Source organism: Pristiophorus japonicus, chromosome 16, assembly GCF_044704955.1.
Source record: "Pristiophorus japonicus isolate sPriJap1 chromosome 16, sPriJap1.hap1, whole genome shotgun sequence".
NCBI classification, from domain to species: domain Eukaryota; kingdom Metazoa; phylum Chordata; class Chondrichthyes; family Pristiophoridae; genus Pristiophorus; species Pristiophorus japonicus.
The window spans coordinates 87357378-87378068 of NC_091992.1; the positions used below are offsets into that span (position 1 = coordinate 87357378).

The 20691-nt window shown below is 44.5% G+C and overlaps 1 protein-coding gene across 3 annotated transcripts in view; it reads right to left on the minus strand.

Moving 5' to 3' along the window:
• Positions 1-20691, minus strand: part of gas7b (growth arrest-specific 7b) — a 437192-nt gene that overhangs the window by 119782 nt on the left and 296719 nt on the right. For all 3 annotated transcript variants that reach the window (XM_070857533.1, XM_070857534.1, XM_070857535.1), the window contains exons 3-5: positions 16433-16510; positions 10223-10308; positions 1829-1882 (exon numbers count right to left, since the gene is read on the minus strand). In XM_070857533.1, coding sequence (XP_070713634.1) covers positions 1829-1882; positions 10223-10308; positions 16433-16510 — 218 coding nt within the window. The remainder of the gene's footprint in view (positions 1-1828; positions 1883-10222; positions 10309-16432; positions 16511-20691) is intronic.

Below are 20691 nucleotides of genomic sequence, written 5' to 3' on the forward strand. Positions count from 1 at the left end.
TAGACAAGCTTATTAGTTGTCCTTTTGATCTTGAAGACATCGTTCAATGTGTGTAGCAGTATTTGTGGAATTCAATACAGCAGAGGCATCCAATCAGGGGCCTGAAACCCAGTACTACTTGCTCTCATATTTATTGCTCCTTGCTTTGTCCCGTTTGAATTATATGGGGCTGGAGGTTTGGAAAGGGCTGTTCTTCGTGATGTTTCCTCATTGGTGGAGACATCCTAATCAGAACACCAAAGATCCTTCAGTGTCGTCAACTTGAAATATATGCAACTTAATGGAAACAGTGGTTCAAACACCATCACATGGCTGCCCAGGCTCCATGGTACACAGCTGTGTTGTTGTCTGCTCTCAGATGGATGAAAGAGATCCCATGGCACTATTTTGAAGAGCAGGGGAGTTAACCCCAGTGTCCTGACCAATATTTATCCCTCAATCAACATCACCAAAACAGATTATCTTGTCATTATCACATTGCTGCTTGTGGGAGCTTGCTGTGCGCAAATTGGCTGCCGTGTTTCTTACATTACAACAGTGACTGCACTCCAAAAGTACTTCATTTGCTGTAAAACGTTTCAGGACGTCCTGTCGTCATGAAAGGCGCCATATAAAAGGCAAGTCTTTCATTTTTTCTGATAAAGACAAAAAGGTTGACACCTTTACGATATAGCACAGTGCAAATGCTGTGGTTTTCTTTTGCACAGAATCAAGACCGACACTCCAGTGCTGTGCTGAGGGAATGCTGCACTGCTGGAGGGGTCATCCTTTGCATTAGATGTTGAACCGAGGCTCTGTCTACTCTCTCGGGCGGACGCAAAAGATCCCATTGAAGAAGCTCTCCCCAGTGTCTAACATTGTAAAGAGATTATCTGGGTCATTACCACGTTGCTGTTTTTGGGATCCTGCGGTGCACAAATTGCCTGCTGCATTTCCTACATTACAACAGTGACTACACTTCAAAAAATAAGTACTTGGTTGGCAGTAAAAGCGCTTTGGAATGTCCCGAGGTGGTGAAGTGAGCAATATAAATGCAAGTTTCTTTTGGCTTTTCTCGTTGCATCAGATTTTAAGTTGGAAATCAGGAGCTGACAGAAGCCTAATAAAATACAGTCACAACAATGGGAGGGAGAGCTTTCGCTGCTCATGTGGGTACCGGGAGAAATGTGGCCAACCACTTTGTGGCTATTTTGAAAAGTCACAACAGCACCAACGCACCTCATCATCCCCTGCTTCGGAGATTTTGCAGGAGGAGGCTCCCAATGTGGAGGGAGCCTCACTCGAGTGGAGAGTGGATGGTAGAATTGCGTTCATAGATATGGGGCGGGGGGGTCCAACTTGAGGTACTCACAATTTTGCAGCGATCAACTTGAGTGATCTGCACCGGACACAAAATGTAACCTGTATGAGCGCAAACACTGACACATAACAAGACAGAAACAAAATTCAAAGACAGCTTGGAAAGCATATGGTTAATGTGCTACAAATAGAATGGAGCACAGCTGCTAGCTGCATGTTTCTGAGTCCCACAGTTCACAGACTGTTATACTGCATCGACCGTCTCCCTCTCCAGATGCACATATTTCTGCTGGCTTCAATGTACAGTACATCACCATAATCATTAGGTTATTTGGAGATTGGAGAAAAATGAGTTTGGAAATAAAATATTTGTCTCTTGACAGAACTGAAAACGGAATCAATTGCACTCGTCCCACTCATTTCAGCTCCATCACCATAGCAACAACAAACTGCCGAGATTATTTTAACAAGCCTCGCTGGGTTTCTTCGGGTGGGCTTTTTCCATGTGCCCTAAAAGCAGTATACTCACCGTAATGGTGCTTTCTTTGCTCTGTCTTCGGGTGGGTGACCCTACTCCTGGACTCTGAGGGAAAGAGAAGGAAGCGTGAGTAGTCATCCTGTTCAAGGGAAGCAGAAACAAAAGTCAGGGCTGAACTCTTCTTATTTCAGCTCGCTCCAAGCCAGTTCTGTCCCAGCTTTCCCCAACTCCCCATCACCACTCTGCCCCCCCCCCCTCCCCAGTCCTCCCTCCCTCCCCTTCAGGCTGGTGACTCAAACTCGTTGGATCTGGTTGGCGAGTCTGGAGCTTTCACTGACCACCCGAGGCGGCTATAGAAAGGCGAGCGAATCAGTGCATGAATGCTGGGGGGAAGTGGGAAATCAAGCAAGAGACTCGATGCACAGGAACTTCCAACCTCCCCCCCACCCACACTGTGTGCACCCTTCAACAATGCCTGCTTCTTCTCATTAACTCTTTCTCCACCAAACCCTCACTGTTCAGAACGTTACAGCTTTGCGTTATATTAGGTCACACGCAGTGCTTCTGCTTCACCTTCACCTCCACCCAATCAATCTAATGAGTGGATTTGTCAAGCTAATAACACTCAAATAATTGACTGCTCACTGGTTCCACTTTAGCAGAGTTTGGAGAACAGGTCCTGGGCAGATACAGCACACCAGACATGAATCTCACATATAATCGCTGTGGATGGTGCATCAGAGCTCCGAGCTCCACAAGTCATCTTCCTTTTATTATTTTCAACCCTCAAAAATAACAGATGACAGCACATGGATCATAGTTACCTCCACCATTTTTTTTCTTCTGCTAAAAGTGGTCACTTACGTCAAGCTGCAGTTATGTATTAGGGATGGTTTTCTAGACCAATATGTCGAGGAACCAACTAGAGAGCTGGCCATCCTAGACTGGGTGATGTGTAATGAGAAGGGACTAATTAGCAATCTTGTTGTGCGAGGCCTCTTGGGGAAGAGTGACCATAATATGGTAGAATTCTTTATTAAGATGAAGAGTGACACACTTAATTCGGAAACTAGGGTCCTGAACTTAAGGAAATGTAACTGACGGTATGAGGCGTGAATTGGCTAAAATAGACTGGCAAAGGATACTTAAAGGGTTGATGATGGATAAGCAATGGCAAACATTTAAAGATCACATGGATGAACTTCAGCAATTGTACTTCCCTGTCTGGAGTAAAAATAAAACGGGGAAGGTGGCTCAACCATGGCTAACAAGGGAAATTAAGGATAGTGTTAAAGCCAAGGAAGAGGCATATAATTTGGCTAGAAAAAACAATAAACCTGAGGACTGGGAGAAATTTAGAATTCAACAGAGGAAGACTAAGGGTTTAATTAAGAGGGGGAAAATAGAATACGAGAGGAAGCTTGCAGGGAACATAAAAAATGACTGCAAAAGCTTCTATAAATATGTGAAGAGAAAAAGATTAGAGAAGACAAACGTCGGTCCCTTGCAGTCAGATTCAGGTGAATTTATAATGGGGAACAAAGAAATGGCAGACCAATTGAACAAATACTTTGGTTCTGTCTTCACGAAGGAAGACACAAATAACCTCCCGGAAATACTAGGGGACAGTGGGTCTAGTGAGGAGGAGGAACTGAAGGATATCCTTATTAGGCGGAAAATGGTGTTAGGGAAATTGATGGGATTGAAGGCCGATAAATCCCCAGGTCCTGATAGTCTGCATCCCAGAGTACTTAAGGAAGTGGCCCGAGAAATAGTGGATGCATTGGTGATCATTTTCCAACAGTCTATCAACTCTGGATCAGTTCCTATGAACTGGAGGGTAGCTAAGGTAACACCACTTTTAAAAAAAGGAGGGTGAGAGAAAACGGGTAATTATAGACCAGTTAGCCTGACATCAGTAGTGGGGAAAATGTTGGAATCAATCATTAAGGATGAAATAGCAGTGCATTTGGAAAGCAGTGACAGGATCGGACCAAGTCAGCATTGATTTGTGAAAGGGAAATCATGTTTGACGAATCTTCTGGAATTTTTTGAGGATGTAACTAGCAGAGTGGACAAGGGAGAACCAGTGGATGTGGTGTATTTGGACTTTCAAAAGACTTTTGACAAGGTCCCGCACAAGAGATTGGTGTGCAAAATCAAAGCGCATGGTATTGGGGGTAATGTACTGACGTGGATAGAGAACTGATTGACAGACAGGAAGCAGAGAGTCAGGATAAACGGGTCCTTTTCAGAATGGCAGGCAGTGACTAGTGGAGTGCCGCAGGGCTCAGTGCTGGGACCCCACCTCTTTACAATATACATTAACGATTTAGATGAAGGAATTGAGGGTAATATCTCCAAGTTTGCGGATGACACTGAACTGGGTGGCTGTGTGAGCTGTGAGGAGAAAGCTAACAGGCTGCAGGGTGACTTGGACAGGTTAGGTGAGTGGGCAAATGCATGGCAGATGCAGTATAATGTGAATGTGAGGTTATCCATTTTGGGGGCAAAAACACGAAGGCAGAATATTATCTGGATGGCGGCAGATTAGGAAAAGGGGAGGTGCAACGAGACCTGGGTGTCATGGTTCATCAGTCACTGAAAGTGGGCATGCAGGTACAGCAGGCGGTGAAGGCAGCAAATGGTATGTTGGCCTTCATTGCTAGAGGATTTGAGTATAGGAGCAGGAAGGTCTTACTGCAGTTGTACAGTTGTGAGGCCCCACCTGAAATATTGTGTTCAGTTTTGGTCTCCAAATCCGAGGAAAGACGTTCTTGCTATTGAGGGAGTGCAGCGAAGGTTCACCAGACTGATTCCAGGGATGGCTGGACTGTCAAATGAGGAGAGACAGGATCAACTGGGCCTTTATTCACTGGAGTTTAGAAGGATGAGAGGGGATCTCATAGAAACGTATAAGATTCTGACGGGACTGGACAGGTTGGATGCAGGAAGAGTGTTCCCGATGTTGGGGAAGTCCAGAACCAGGGGACATCGTCTTAGGATAAGGGGTAGGCCATTTAGGACTGAGATGAGGAGAAGCTTCTTCACTCAGAGAGTTGTTAACCTGTGGAATTCCCTGCCGCAGAGTTGTTGATGCCAGTTCATTGGATATATTCAAGAGGGAGTTAGATATGGCTCTTACGGTTAAGGGGATCAAGGGGTATGGAGAGAAAGCAGAAAAGGGGTACTGAGGGAATGATCAGCCATGATCTTATTGAATAGCGGTGCAGGCTAGAAGGGCCGAATGGCCTACTCCTGCACCTATTTTCTATGTTTCTATGCCGGAGGTGCCGCCTTTTGGATCAGACGTTACACACACGCACATTTCATCAAGGGTCATCAGCTCGACGGGGCTCCCACTCAACACCTTTGTGTTTCCCCTTCCTAATCTGTGCCACCTGTCACATCACACCATCACCCGTGTCAAGATCAATTTCTGAAGCAGTGACCAGGAATCGGCTAGGAGCTTCCTATTTTGTATGACTGGGTATTATACATCAGGCAGCTCATGTACCCAATGGGCCATAAAGGGCACTCTGTCCATACCATCTAGATTTTATTATAATGACTCGCAAAATTTAGTAAGGTATGAGGGGTTTTGGCAGAATAAATAGAATCAAAGAAGTTTACAGCATGGAAGGAGGCCATTTCGGCCCATCGCGTCCACGCCGGCCATCAAGAGGCTATCCAGCCTAATCCCACTTTCCAGTTCTAGGTCCGTAACCCTGCAGGTTATGGCACTTCAAGTGCATATCCAGGTACTTTTTAAAATGTGATGAGGGTTTCTGCCTCTATCACCCTTTCAGGCAATGAGTTCCAGACCCCCACAAACCTCTGCGTGAAGAAATTTCCCCGCAAATTCCCTCTAAATCTTCTACCAATTACTTTAAATTTATGCCCCCTGGTTGTTGACCCTTCTGCTAATGGAAATAGGCCCTTTCTAACTATTATAACTAGGCCCCTCATAATTTTATACACTTCAATCAGGTCTCCCCCTAAGCCTTTTTTGTTCCAAGGAAAACATACCCAAGATTCTCCACTCCTAGCAACATCCTCGTAAATCTCCTCTGTACCCTCTCCAGTGCAATCACATCCTTCCTGTAATGCAGTGACCAGAACTGCATGCAGTACTCCAGCTGTGGCCCAACCAGTATTTTATACAGTTCAAGCATAACTCCACCCTACTCATATATTCTACGCCTCGGTTAATAAAGGCAAGCATTCTGTGTGTCTTCTTAACCACTTTATCTAGATGGCCTGCTACCTTCAAGGAACTGTGGACATACAATCCCAGGTCTCTCTGTTCCTCTACACTTCTCAATGTCCTACTATTTAATGTGTATTCCCTTTTCTCGTTAACCCTCCCCAAATGCATTGTCCCACATTTATCCGGATTCAATTCCATTTGCCACTGTTCTGCCCACCTAACCAGTTAATTGATACCTTCCTGCAGTCCGCAGCTTTCTTCTTCATTACCAACCACACAGCCTATTTTTGTATCATCTGCAAACTTCTTAATCATACCCCCTATATTCAAGTCTAGATCATTGATGTATACCACAAAAAGCAAGGGACCTAGTACTGAGCCCTGTGGAACCCCACTGGAAACATCCTTCCAGCCACAAAAACACCCATCAACCATTACCTTTTGCTTCTTGCCTCTCAGCCAATTTTGCATCCAACTTGCCTCTCTGCCCTGGAGCCCATGGACTTTCGTGACCAGTCTGCCATGTGGAACCTTATCAAAAGCTTTGCTAAAATCCATATACGCTACATCATGCTCATCGACCACCCTGGTTACCTCCTCGAAAAATTCAATCAAGTTAGTCAGACTCGACCTTCCCTTAACAAATCCATGCTGACTGTCCCTGATTAATCAGTGTCTTTCTAAATGTAGATTTACCCTGTCCTTCAGGATTTTTCCCAATCATTTTCCCACTACTGAGGTTAGGCTGACTGGCCTGTAATTACTCAGTCTATCCCTTTCTCCCTTCTTAAACAAAGGTACCACATTAGCAGTCCTCCAGCACCACACCTGAAGCCAGAGAGGATTGGAAAATGATGGTCAAAGCCTCTGCTATTTCCTCTTTTGCTTCACTTAACAGCCTGAGATAGATTCCATGCGGGCCTGGGGACTTACCTACTTTCAAATCTGCTAAACCAGTGAATACCTCCTCTCTCACTATGTTTATTTCATCTAATATTTCACACTACTCCTCCTCGATAGCAGTGTCTGCATCGCCTCTCTCTTTTTGTGAAAACAGACGCAAAGTATTCATTAAAAACCATACCCACATCTTCCGCCTCTACACACAGATTACCCTCATGGTCTCCAATAGGCCATACCCTTTCTTTAGTTATCCTCTTGCTCTTAATATATTTATAAAACATCTTTGGGTTTTCCTTGATTTTACTTGTCAAGAATTTTCATGCTCTCTTTTTGCTTTCCTAATATCCCTTTTAATTTAATAGGTAGAAACTGTTTCCACTGGGAGGAGGGAGGGTCAGTAACCAGAGGACACAGATTTAAGATAATTGGCAAAAGAACCGGAGGGGAGATGAGCAGATTATTTATTTATTTATTATTTAAAGAGTGAGTTATGATAATCTGGAATGCACTGCCTGAAAGGGTGGCTGAAGCAGATTCAATAGTAACTTTCAAAAGGGAATTGAATAAATACTTGAAGGTGGAAAAGTTGCAGAGCTATGAGGAAAGAGCAGAGAGTGGGACTAATTTGTCAAAGAGCCGGCACAGGCACGATGGGCCGAATGGCCTCCTTCTGCACACTCTCATTTTTTGATTGAGAGAGGCTGAAGCGGCTTATTTTTTTTTATAAAGAGTGTGACAGATGTTTGCTACCCAGTGATGCTGTTGGGAAGAGGGTGACGACAGGAATGAGCTTCTTTGTGGTGTCTATCAACACTCACTGTTTAGGTTCATGGAATAAGTACAGCTACATTGGTGAGACACTGCTGGTGGAACTGCACCCAGCTTAGGTCACTACCTTTAGAACAGAGGAGAGGAGGCAGGGCGGAGGAAAAAATGTCATTCATTTGGTATTTTAAATAACCGGACAGGCTTTCCCTTCAGTTTACAAACCTGATGTAATGGCACCCTTAAAGTTACATCAAAAATACGCCAACATCATTCTGGGCCATTTCCTGCCTTAAGTTTTGGGGTGATGCCCCTTTAAAAAAAAATTCACTGACTCAAACAGTTTCTAAATAAAGGAGATAAGCATTCCACTCAATGGGCCCACTTAACAGATTAGCATATGAATAGGCAAAAGGGGGTCATTATTCTGCTTCTTGAGTGTCTGCCTCGAGTGAAAAACTACACAGGACTCGACGAAAACTGCTTTTTTGTTACGTGCCTAATGTCAGTTTTATGTTCCTGTTGAGGCACTGGAAGAGCACACAAGTAGCACACTAATTCGCTCTTACTTGCAGTGCAGCCACCAGTCCCAATGCACACCCATTGGAGGCCCAAAATGAGCACTACCTCTGGCTGCAGGCTTCAGGGCCCATTGAAATTCAGATCTCGACATCACTCATGTCATTTGCACAGTAATAAGTAGTTAGCACAATAATAGGACAATTCCATAGTGATTGGTCAATTGCACAAAGATATGCTGTTGAGATACATAATCATGCTGCTACCAACTGCAGTCCAGCATTGGTGGCACGGCAGTAAGGGAAGTAAGTGGCACTGCAGTTTCCAGGTCCGAGATCCATTTGTAAACGGTTTCCACGGGAACCTCTGGAGACAGAGTCACTCCTTATTGGGGTTTTCCCCACTCTGGTTGGACGTATTCCTGGAGGTTTCATCACGTGATGTCTGACCGCATGACGTCTGCGAATGTTACTCTATATATGTTATAAAAGCTTGGTCCCCTGTAGTTGATTACTTTTGCTTGTGGATTCATAACGGCAGCTGATATACAAGATCAGGCAAAGAAGGGAAACCGAGGGTGGAGAAAAGGGAAAACCAAAAGTGGGGGAAGGATTCGCAGGGAGCAAACCAGGCAGTGGGAGGAATTTTGATTCCACTAACTCACTGAAATTGCAGAGAGAACTTATAGCAGTACCGATAACAGTCAGACTGACAGAAAGTCTTTATGTAACTGGTAATAATAGGTGCATCGCCTTGATATCCTATCTGTAACTACAGGTTGAACCTCTCTTAGCCGGCACCCTCTGGAACTGGCCTGTGCCGGGTAAGGGATTTTGCCGGATGAGGGGAGGTCATGTTAAATTGGATGGTACCGGTACTGAGCAAGGGGATATTGGGGCTGGCTGGCTTGGGCTGGGATGCGGCAGAGAGATCGTGGAGGGGAGGGGGGTGGGGGGAAGGCCGTGGATCGCGGGGTCAGGCCAGCGATTGCGGGAGTTGGCAGTGAGGAAGGACTTCAATTTGTTCATGTTGGAGCGGCAGGAAATGGTGCCGGACGAGGGGTGGTGCCGGATAAGGGAGTCCCGGATAAGGGAACTTCAACCTGTAATAGTAATCCTGATATTCACCCTGTAACTACAGCCATAATAATGCCCCTGCACTGTACAAGGTGTGATCAAGCTCTCCAGTCAAAGCTACTTTTAACGAGCTTCATCTCTCTCCTGATCTCCTTGGACTCTGGTTTGGAATCAGGCTCTTCGTAAAGGTGACAACTCTCAACTGGGAGCCTCATTCAGAACCAATCTGTACTTGGGCTTCACATGTCAAAACCGGCTGTTACAGACCTACCAGAACCCAACCAAGAGATTGAACAAAAGGCAGCGGGCTCAGTGATTGCTGCTCTTCCGCAGGGCACATCGTTCTAAACTCATTTCTAAACCATTCCCTTGGTTTGGACTCAGAATGATAGAAATTACAGCAGTGGAGGGTTGACAACTCCACTCCCCTTATGTCAACGCAATCATTTCCGTATTCACAGGAGGAAAAGCCAAATAACACACTCAGTAGTTTCTATATTACTGTTCTGCAGTATATAAAAAAAAGAGATTGATTCCAGACACACAGCACAATTGTTTCAAGTGGAAGTATTTGTAAGACAATGGACTGCATAAAGTGTGTACCATGGAGGCACACAGGCTGCGTAGGAAGTTTAACCAATGCTCTCATTGATTGGCATATGTCTCAATCAAGCAGGTACAACAGATCTTGGTGTTCTGATTTAGGACTTATCCACCAATGAAGCAAGAAAATGCCTTTCTAAACTTGCAAGCATACAAATTCAAACAGAATAAAAGCAGGGAGTAGAAAATAAAAGCACAAGTCTGTAACAGAGTTGCCTGGGTTTTGGGACAAAATTGCCATGGTTTGAGGACCAAAAATGGCTGATGTGTGCTGTTTGGACACATGCATTAAGGGTTAATCTATGGCTCTTCATCTCCAAGATTATGACACTCTTGTGCCAAAGCTGGAGTGGAGGGTGAAGAACATACCTGTGGATCACTGCTGGTCTTTCTCAAGGCTATGTGCGAGGTCTCTGAATGGTGTGACAGACTCCCTGATGAGTGAAAGCCATTCACTGTAATACAAACACAAAGCAGCGGCATTATAAAAACACTGGTTTGATCTTCAATGCAGTCCAACAACTATCTTTCTGCAATTTTTTGGAACTAATGCACAACTTTCGAGACAATGATCACTTCCTGTCCTTGGTCTGAGATATTGCTTCCACCTAATAAAGCATTTCCTTTATTGCAATGTTCTGTTGTAGCATGGCAATGTAAACAGGGTGGTGCCCATGGGTCCAAAACCCAACACAAGGGATGGTTTCCTTGTCTCTGCAGAGAAGTCAATCTCTGATAGACTTGGACATTCTGTCAGAGATGGAGGAAACTGTATTCTGGCCAACATAGGCAACAATTAAAAGGAAATATCATTTGTTGAAAACTATAAATTTGTGCTTTGCTACAAAAGGTGTGGCCGAAAATCCCAGTTATGACTTCAGCCACCTTCCATCAGTCCAAACACAGTTTCAAACACACAAGCCTGCCAACAAATCCCCACAGGAAAGAACTAATCAATTGTGCACAGTACCAGTGAGTCATAATGACAACTCCAACGTTAACCCAGCACCACCCTTGCAGACTTTGAACTGGGGTGCCTTTATCCCCCATTTAAAATGATTATTTTAGGCTCTCTATTATTTAAGTCCTCTCTTGCCATGTAGTAATCCCAGCTGAGTGTGCGGGAAACTGAGCTGCCCAGACCCGACAACTTAGCTCAAGAATGAAATTAGAAGTTCAGTTCTTCTTAGAGAAGGGAATGGACAGACACCTAGCCTGACAGTTTTCCCTTCTGCCAGACTCTAACAGTTACTATGAGAAGATAGCCATAGAGCCAGGAGCCCAACTCCAGCATGGAGCAGGAGCCGGGCTGGCAGGCTCCAGCGTGGAGCGAGAGCCATGAGACGTAGGCCCAGAATTGGCCTTCAGCGGTGAAGCAAAGGTGTTTGCTGCTGGCCCCGAAGTAAGCTTCACACAAGAATCTCGTGATCTGTGTGTCGAGAAGTTCGGGATTTCAGACATTCAATTCAAATCAATGGAGGTTAGTGGGGATCGCGTAGCGCAAGCTAGTGATGTCAACAAGCTGTTTAAGCAGCCAATCAAAGCACACAATTTTTCACAGTCAGCTAGCAAGGAAATGAGTAAGCCCTTAATATTCTAACTTTTTAAAAATGCTAGAGAAAGCAAAACAAAAATTGTGGCTCTCATGGGGAAAATGTAAATCTGAAATAATAAAGATGAACGAAGTTTAAAAAAAATTTTAAATGTTTTTTTTAAAGTTTCTGAAAATGTTTAACTTGTATTAAAATGGACAAATTTCATATTGTCACAAAATTAAAATTAGTTTTCCAGGCTCTTCACCTTGATTAGCAGTTAATACACTGTTAAACCCACAGTTACACCTAATCTCTTTGGGTCTAACTTTTCGTGGGCAATTTAACAGCGTCATTACTGCAGAAGAGCCAAAGTTTTCATCAGTTTCCCTAATCTGGGAGATTACACAGATTGCCGGCTGTCGGGGGCACAGAGCAGCGTGTTTCAGAGCGGTGAATGACAGACCGCAACTTCAGGATTTCCGTATGCGCATGAGCCAAATCCCGAAGTTGCGGTCAGTTTCAAAGTGGAATGACGACAAAAGCTGCAAGTTCACCGTCATCCCGACCGCAAATTCCAGGGCCCATTTTAAAAGAAAAGCAGTAGATGAAGACAGAAACGACAAATGAAAAAGGTACTGTGCTCAATGTTATGGAAACAAAATGCCATGAGAAGCAAATCCTCAACACTTGCTGTAAATCTCCCCCGAAGGAATCTTGAATGAAGGTACATAAAGGGTACGAGGGAGAGAGTGAAAAGAAGTAAAATACCTGACATTTTGACTGAGTGATCTGCTATTTGTTGACCTGATGGAATGATTTGTTGCAGAATTGGGCAGGAGCTGGGCTCAAAGATTGGAGAGTTGGTTGGGGAAGCACGAGTTAAATCTCTTCCATGGGATTTCAAATTGAAAAACAGAGAACTCAAATTCATCCAGAAACCAAAAGTCTCTGTAATAAACATCTCAATTTAGCAGGTAGCAATCCCAATTTTATATAATATATTAGCACCAACCGGAGGAATCTGAAGATCAGAAACAACTAGCAGACTTCAACTGTAAATAAAAGGTCACGTTTGAAATGGAGCCAGAAAGGTCTCCACAATAAACTGAAGAAGCAGAGCAATAAAACGGAACAGACTGTAGCTGTGGGTTGCTGGGAATCTGCAGCCTGGCCTCGTTTCTCAGGCAGCACGTGATACAGTGACAGAGACAATGAGCTCTCTATAGTGGCTACTCAACTGACCTGCAGTCATGGCCAGGATAGTGAGATACAACAAGCTGCATTTGGGAAAATTCTTAGTTATTTCAACATAAGTTTTAACATAAGTTTTAACATAAGTTTTAACATTTTGTAAAAAAAAAACACTGAAATATAGTACCGACAGATATCAAAAAGAAAAAGTCTTGCATTTATATAGTGCCTTTCATGACCTCAGGAGATCACAAAGCACGTTACAGCCAATGAAGTACTTTTTGAAGTGTAGTCACTGTTGTAACGTAGGAAAGGCGGTAGCCAATTTGCGCACAGCAAACTCCCACAGCAATGTGATAATGACCAGATCATCCGTTTGTGATGTTGATTGAGAGATAAATATTGGCCAGGACACCATGTGAACTCCCCTGCTCTTCGTCGAAATAATGCCATGGGATCTTTTACGTCCACCCGAGAGGTCAGTCAGGGCTTCAGTTTAATGTCTCATTCGAAAGACGGCATGTCTGACAGTCCAGCACTCCCTCAGCACTGCACTGAAGTGTCAGCCTAGATTTTGTGCTCAAGTCTCTGGAGTGGGTCTTGAACCCACAACCTTCTGACTCAGAGGAGAGTGTGCTACCAACTAGTGCTCTGATCTCCACTTGTCAGGGCTGACTCAAGAGATGGGCTGACACATTTGATAGACCAATTCGGGAAAAAAAACAATTTAAAACTTGAATCGTGATCATATATGGGAAAACTAATGGTGTTTTATCACCTTCAGAAAGATATATCTGTACGTTGGATGTTATTCAAAGCTGACAGTGGGCAATGTCACTTCTCCCCTTCAAACCAGAGTTATCCCCAATCTAGCAAATGCGCTCAGATCTGTTAAATCTCCAATGTTGTGATCAGGCAGTTTCTCTGCCCAAAGTGGTAGTGCTTCGGGCCAGTTCCACTGTATATAGATTGCCCCAGCTGAAGTCAGCTAACTCAACAACAATCCAATCTGTATGAATTAGTACTGTGTCATGCAGTGGGTTTATGGCTTGGGGCCATCTCTGTGCAGCATGTCTATGCAGCATGGGGATGTTCTTTAAAGACTTTCAATCCTTGAACTGCAGGAGGATTCTGGGAATTTCAGCCTGGATCAAACTGACAAGATGGTATTAAAGTTATTTGGAGTCAGGAGTAGCTGTATTAGTGCAATATTAACTCTGCAGTACCAAGTACTTCAATTCTGCCACCTTATTCAAATAATAATCCTATGGTTTACAAACAACACATTCTTTCCAAAGGCCAGTTATCAGAAAATCAAATATCATAACTATAAAGAATGGCATTGTCACAGATATGTCACCTTCTGACAGGAATACTGGTGGCAGGATGAGTTATGGCACCGTCCGGCCACTTGTGCTCAGGTAAGATGGTGCCATAAAGGTGAAGGTAGTTGGGTTCACGTCGCCCGTTGTGCAGGTCCAAACTCAAGTTTTCACAGACAAGATTCTTTGGCCGAGATGAGGTGGGAGTTTTCCCTTGCCTTCCTCATGATTTCTATCTTCACATTACCTTCCCCTGGGTGGCCTTCAACCATGACTAGAGTGTTCCACCTACCCACACCAATCAGATGTGACACAGTGTTCAGAGCCAGTGCTCTGATCCCCAGGGCTGACACAGGGATGGGAATACCACCACTGAACCAGTGGTCACTCCGTCTGGTTGCAAGTTCCTCACTGGATGTCAACCCAGTATTGAGAGTCCATATTCTAGTTTCCACTCACCGGGGATGCCTGGAGTGGAACTCGAAAACTTCATCACCTGACTCAGAGGTGGCAAAGCTGGCACCATGCCAAAGATCCCCTCCCATTAGATACAGTGTAATATTTTTTAATTTTAACCAGTCCTGGTGTTATCGGAGATAGTCTCCTGTCACATACAGTGACAGACATGTTAGTTTAAATTGGCTTTCAGACCCATGGAGAGCACCTTCACAAAACAGCCTGATTCATTCTGATTGGCTGAAAATTGGTTCCAAAGACGTGTTTATCAACCAATTGGTTACCAACAATTTGTATTTATATAGCGCCTTTAACGTAGTGAAATGTCCCAAGATGCTTCATATTGTGAGACGAAAAAATCTGACACCGAGCCGCATAAGGAGAAATTAGGTGTCAACGGAGTAGGTTTCAAGGAGCGTCTTGAAGGAGAAAAGAGAGGTAGAGGGGTTTAGGGAGGGAGTTCCAGAGTTTGGGGCCTAGGCACGGCCGCCAATGGTTGAGCAGTTATAATCAGGGATGCTCGAGAGGGCAGAATTAGAGGAGCGCAAACATCTCGGGGTGTGTGTGTGGGGGGGGGGGGGGGGGGGAGAAACTGAAGGAGATGAGAGAGATAGGGAGGGGTGAGGCCATGGAGGGATTTGAAAACAAGGATGAGAATTTCGAAATTGAGGCATTGCTTAACTGAAAAGCCAATGGATGTCAGCGAGCACAGAGGTGATGGGTGAGCGGGACTTGGTGCGAGTTAGAACATGGGCAGACGAGTTTTGGATAACCTCTAATTTACATCGGGTAGAGTGTGGGAGGCTATCCAGGAGTGCTTTGGAAGAGTCAAGTCTAGAGGTAACAAAGGCACAGTTGAGGGATTCATCAGCGAATGAGCTGAGGCAAGAGCAGAGACAGGCGATGTTACTGAGGTGGAAATAGGCAGTCTTAGTTATGCTGCGTTGATATGTGGTCGAAAGCTCATTTCAGGGTCAAATATGACACCAAGGTTGCGAACAGTGTGGTTCAGCCTCAGACAGAAGTCGGGGAGAGGGTTGGACTCAGTGGTTAGGGAACGGAGTTTGTGACGGGAACTGAAAACAATGGCTTTGGTCTTTCCAATATTTAATTGGAGAAAATTTCTGCTTATCCAGATCTGGTTGTTGGACAAGCAGTCTGACAACTTAGAGACCGTGGCGAGGTCGAGAGAAGTGGTAGTGAGGTAGAAGCTGGGTGTCATCAGCGTATATGTGGAAACTGATGCCGTGTTTTCAGATGATTTCACCAAGGGGCAATAGATAGATGGGAAATAGGAGGGGGCCAAGGATAGATCCTTGGGGGACACCAGAAGTAACGGTGTGGGGGCGAGAAGAGAAGCCGTTGCAGGTGATTCGCTGGCTACCATTAGATAGATAAGAATGGAACCAGGCGAGTGCAGTTCCACCCAGCTGGACGACGGTGAAGAGGCGTTGGAGAAGGATAGGGTGGTCAACCATGTCAAAGGCTGCAGACGGGTCAAGAAGGACGAGGAGGGATGGTTTGCCTTTGTCACAGTCACGAAGGATGTAATTTGTGACTTTGATGAGAGCCGTTTTGGTGCTGTGGCAGGCGGAGGAACCGGATTGGAGGGATTCAAATATGGAATTGCAAATGTCAATCTTTGTATACTCATATTATAAATAGTTAAGAAATTGGGTCAGACAACAGGGGGTTAGGAATGCATGACCATACTTCAACTAGGCAACCAAAATTGAGAATTTGCTTTTATTTCTCTCCCCAAAGAATTACAAGATTGTTCGATTAACCTCCTGTCTCGAGTATCTGTAGGCTTGTTTGTATTTCCCCTCGTCCTTTTTCTCATTCGATTAAAAAAGCTTATCTTTTTTTCCTGTCTTGAAGAAAGACCTTGCCTGAAAGATCATTTTTTCTCTCCATAGAGGCCACTAACCTGATGTGTCTCTTCAGTAATTTCTGTTTTTAAAGAGTGCTCTGTGTCTCTTTTACAAAAAGTGTGAAAATGTTAAGTAAAAGAAAATTCAAGGTCATTTCTGAAGTGTGCTTTAACAGTCAATAGTTATTCAAAGCCGAATTACCTGTAGGCAAGGAATTCATCTGTGATATTGGACTCTTTGGGGTCCCTGGAGCACTCGTTGGCCTTTCCCAGGTTGTTTCTATAATAAAAGAAAAAAAGATCAGTAGACAAAAAGAGAAGGGTGTGAAGTGTAAATTAGTTCATACACTACTGGCACAAGGGAATCAGCACAAGGGAATCAGAGATTATGGAAAATACTGAAAAATGTTGCACTTTGATCTACATGGAAGTCAGATATTTTAAAGTGTTGCCTCACTCTTTCTCTAACTAAGCCTTCAATGGTTTCTGAAGATAAGACAAGTCTGCAATAAGTTAATCTTTGTCTAAAGAACATTTCTATCAATCAAGGACCTTGAAAACCTTCACGGCCTTTTTCTCTTCGTCAGCATTCTTCCTTCCCTCCCTCCCTCCCAAAGGCACTTGGGTATGGTTCCATAGCAATGATAATCTGGCAGTGCCTTGCCAACGCTACCATCTTTTCATGCATGAACCGAGCAGCCTATCCAACTCTGAAGGCGATCACACTCATGACCTTCCTGATTTTCACAGACGCACGACAATCAGGAATGTTGATTTTCCCTTCCCTCGCCTGGCGATAGTATTGATTATATTGCCCTCGCTTCTATCCTCGCTGAGGTTAGCTATTTCACAGACCAGAGACTGGACCTTTCATGTTCAGGGTTTGCCTGGCTACGCATCACATTCCACTGCTCTGTATACACAATGTTTACACTGCCCACTGGCCTTGCTACAGACATTCAATTTGTATTTGCTCTGCAGATGCTCCCCTTGTACTGCAATACTACAGTGAGGCTGCTTGTCTAGATTAGTGTGAATTCAAAACTTGCACATTACCTGTGAGTTTTCACAAAATTCTGTCTTATTTTTCCAAACTAGCTTAATGGAAATAAATATTCTGGCATGTTTCAACACTGAGCAAAGTAAACAGGAGAGAAATGCTGCAATGTATTGCTATTCTTTATTCTAGGGTAAAATCCGTATAAACAGGTTTTGGATCCAAGGCTTACACTGTTAGTTTTAATGCCGATTACATTCGTTAATGTGTGAAATTTATGTCAGTATGTATTAGAATGGGCTGAAATGTATTCATCTCTTGCCCTTTCAACCATGCTACATATATTTAGTGTCATGGTATCCCCAGTAGCAAAATTGTGACATATTAACACTAATTGAGTTAATGAAACCAAATGTTTAAAAATAGATGTTCGCAATGCAAAGATTAGTACTTGTTTATTCGTTTTGCAAAGTTCTGAAATAACTAGGATTAAAATGGGAGCCGTCTTTCCTTACCCAATTTCCAAATGGAGACCGAGAAACCAATTACCTGGGGAAATTTTTAACCTAACTTGCCAGGTGGGAAACCCATGAGATGGGGTGGATCGTTGGTTTTACACCCCGCCTAACATTACTCTCCATCGCTTTCAGTAGAGAGTAAAATCAAGGCAGCTGTAAATTCAGCACTGCTTGACAAATCTTCTGGAATTTTTTGAGGATGTTTCCAGTAGAGTGGACAAGGGAGAACCAGTTGATGTGGTGTATTTGGACTTTCAGAAGGCTTTCAACAAGGTCCCACACAAAAGAGATTAATGTGCAAAGTTAAAGCACGTGGGATTGGGGGTAGTGTGCTGACGTGGATTGAGAACTGGTTGTCAGACAGGAAGCAAAGAGTAGGAGTAAATGGGTACTTTTCAGAATGGCAGGCAGTGACTAGTGTTGGGGCCCCAGCTGTTTATATTGTACATTAATGATTTAGACGAGGGGATTAAATGTAGTATCTCCACATTTGCGGATGACACTAAGTTGGGTGGCAGTTTCAGCTGCAAAGAGGATGCTATGAGGCTGCAGAGTGACTTGGATAGGTTAGGTGAGTGGGCAAATGCATGGCAGATGAAGTATAATGTGGATAAATGTGAGGTTATCCACTTTGGTGGTAAAAACAGAGAGACAGACTATTATCTGAATGGTGACAGATTAGGAAAAGGGGAGGTGCAACGAGACCTGGGTGTCATGGTACATCAGTCATTGAAGGTTGGCATGCAGGTACGGCAGGCGGTTAAGAAAGCAAATGGCATGTTGGCCTTCATAGCGAGGGGATTTGAGTACAGGGGCAGGAAGGTGTTACTACAGTTGTACGGGGCCTTGGTGAGGCCACACCTGGAGTATTGTGTACAGTTTTGGTCTCCTAACTTGAGGAAGGACATTCTTGCTATTGAGGGAGTGCAGCGAAGGTTCACCAGACTGATTCTCGGGATGGCGGGACTGACATATCAAGAAAGACTGGATCAACTGGGCTTGTATTCACTGGAGTTCAGAAGAATGAGAGGGGACCTCAGAAACGTTTAAAATTCTGATGGGTTTAGACAGGTTAGATGCAGGAAGAATGTTCCCAATGTTGGGGAAGTCCAGAACCAGGGGTCACAGTCCAAGGATAAGGGGTAAGCCATTTAGGACCGAGATGAGGAGAAACTTCTTCACCCAGAGAGTGGTGAACCTCTGGAATTCTCTACCACAGAAAGTTGTTGAGGCCAATTCACTAAATATATTCAAAAAGGAGTTAGATGTAGTCCTTACTACTAGGGGGATCAAGGGGTACGGCAAGAAAGCAGGAATGGGGTACTGAAGTTGCATGTTCAGCCATGAACTCATTGAATGACGGTGCAGGCTCGAAGGGCCGAATGGCCTACTCCTGCACCTATTTTCTATGTTTCTATGCACCCGATCTCATCAGCTTCCCGACAGCTGGGTTAGGTTCAAATTTCCTCTAATCGGCAGCGGAAACCAGGCCAGGTAGTTCAACCTGGGAATAATTCAGGATTCAGGGGCTTTATTGTAAATGCTTATTAAGTTACACACGGCCAAAGCATCTGCAGCTATGCAAGACCAGAATGACTTGGAAATACCTGCTCATTAGCATCCCCTGCAATGGTACATAGTATTATGTTGTTAATCAGGAATGATCAAACAAACTGAGTTCAGAGCCCTTTGGTTTATTTACTGAAGTACAGGAGAATTTTCTCCAGTCTTGAGTTCTGGCTAGTGAGCCAAGCTTCATGGACTGGAAAACTAGTAGCATTCATGCAGGTCTACAAAAGATCATTGCATCCAAAAATCATCGCACTCATTAAACTGTGTTTCAAAAAGGATGTTATAATCCCTTGTGGATTGATGCATTTTACTGTTAAGGATTGTGCTCGGAGTATCAAGTACGGTTTCTCTATATACAATTCAACCTGCAAACGTCGTCGCGTTTTGTGGCCGCCGCCTCGCTGAATTACTTCAAAGCGAGAGAGCTGGACCTGTTTCTGGCTGGGGCGGACATCACCTCTTACAAAAAGTAGGTATTTCAGGGAATTCAGGGCCAGAGTGATCACCTGGACTAGTTTCGATTGAACAGATGGGTCAGAGAGGAATTCCCAGAGTGTTTCCCCCCAAATTGGCCTGGATTTTTATCTGGTTTTTTTTTGCCTCGATCAAGAACACATGGACAGCCAATATGTTTTTGATACACAAGTGTATGGACAATGTTGCTTCTAAGCTACACGGACACACAGCGTTCCAGGGAACCCAGCGCAGCCGGCATTCCAATGTGAAATCGTGCACACGCGGTGTTTTGACTGGCCCCGCGCATCCCCATAATGGGGCCGTGCAAGGACAAAAAAAACTAATTACAGGGAACACTGGTGCGGGACAGGTTGGACGGACCAGAGAGTTTTTAACCTGTCTGTCATTCTTTGTATGTTTGTAATTGTATTAGTTTTAGCCTATTCACACTGATCTGATGGTGTGGTGTTTTCCACTGGCCAATGTAACACTGAGGTAAATTTTTAATTATGGGCACACTACCTCACACAAAACAGGAAATAAGGGAATGGGCTTTGCTTATGGATATTTCTTCCACTGTGAACACAAGACAAAGGGGCCGAAATTGCCCCCGCCCCCTCCATAAGCTCCATTACCACGGCAATGGAGCGGAGAGGGCTAACCGACCGGGGGCAGACGGATTGGCCGACCCATGTGAAATTGCCCCCGGCCTGGGAGTGGTGGGAACGGGTTTCTGCTCCATCCATATTGCCGCTGCGCCAGGCAAGCGCCGGCCCCTTACCGACCGGCAGTGACCCCCTTTCTGACCTCCGCGTGGAATTGCACCGCGGGAGCAGCGCTGCTGGTCGGTGCCACTGACAGCCTTCCCCCAGCGGGGAAGCCCTCTGTCGCTGGGCAGCGTGTTCACCCTTAAAAGGG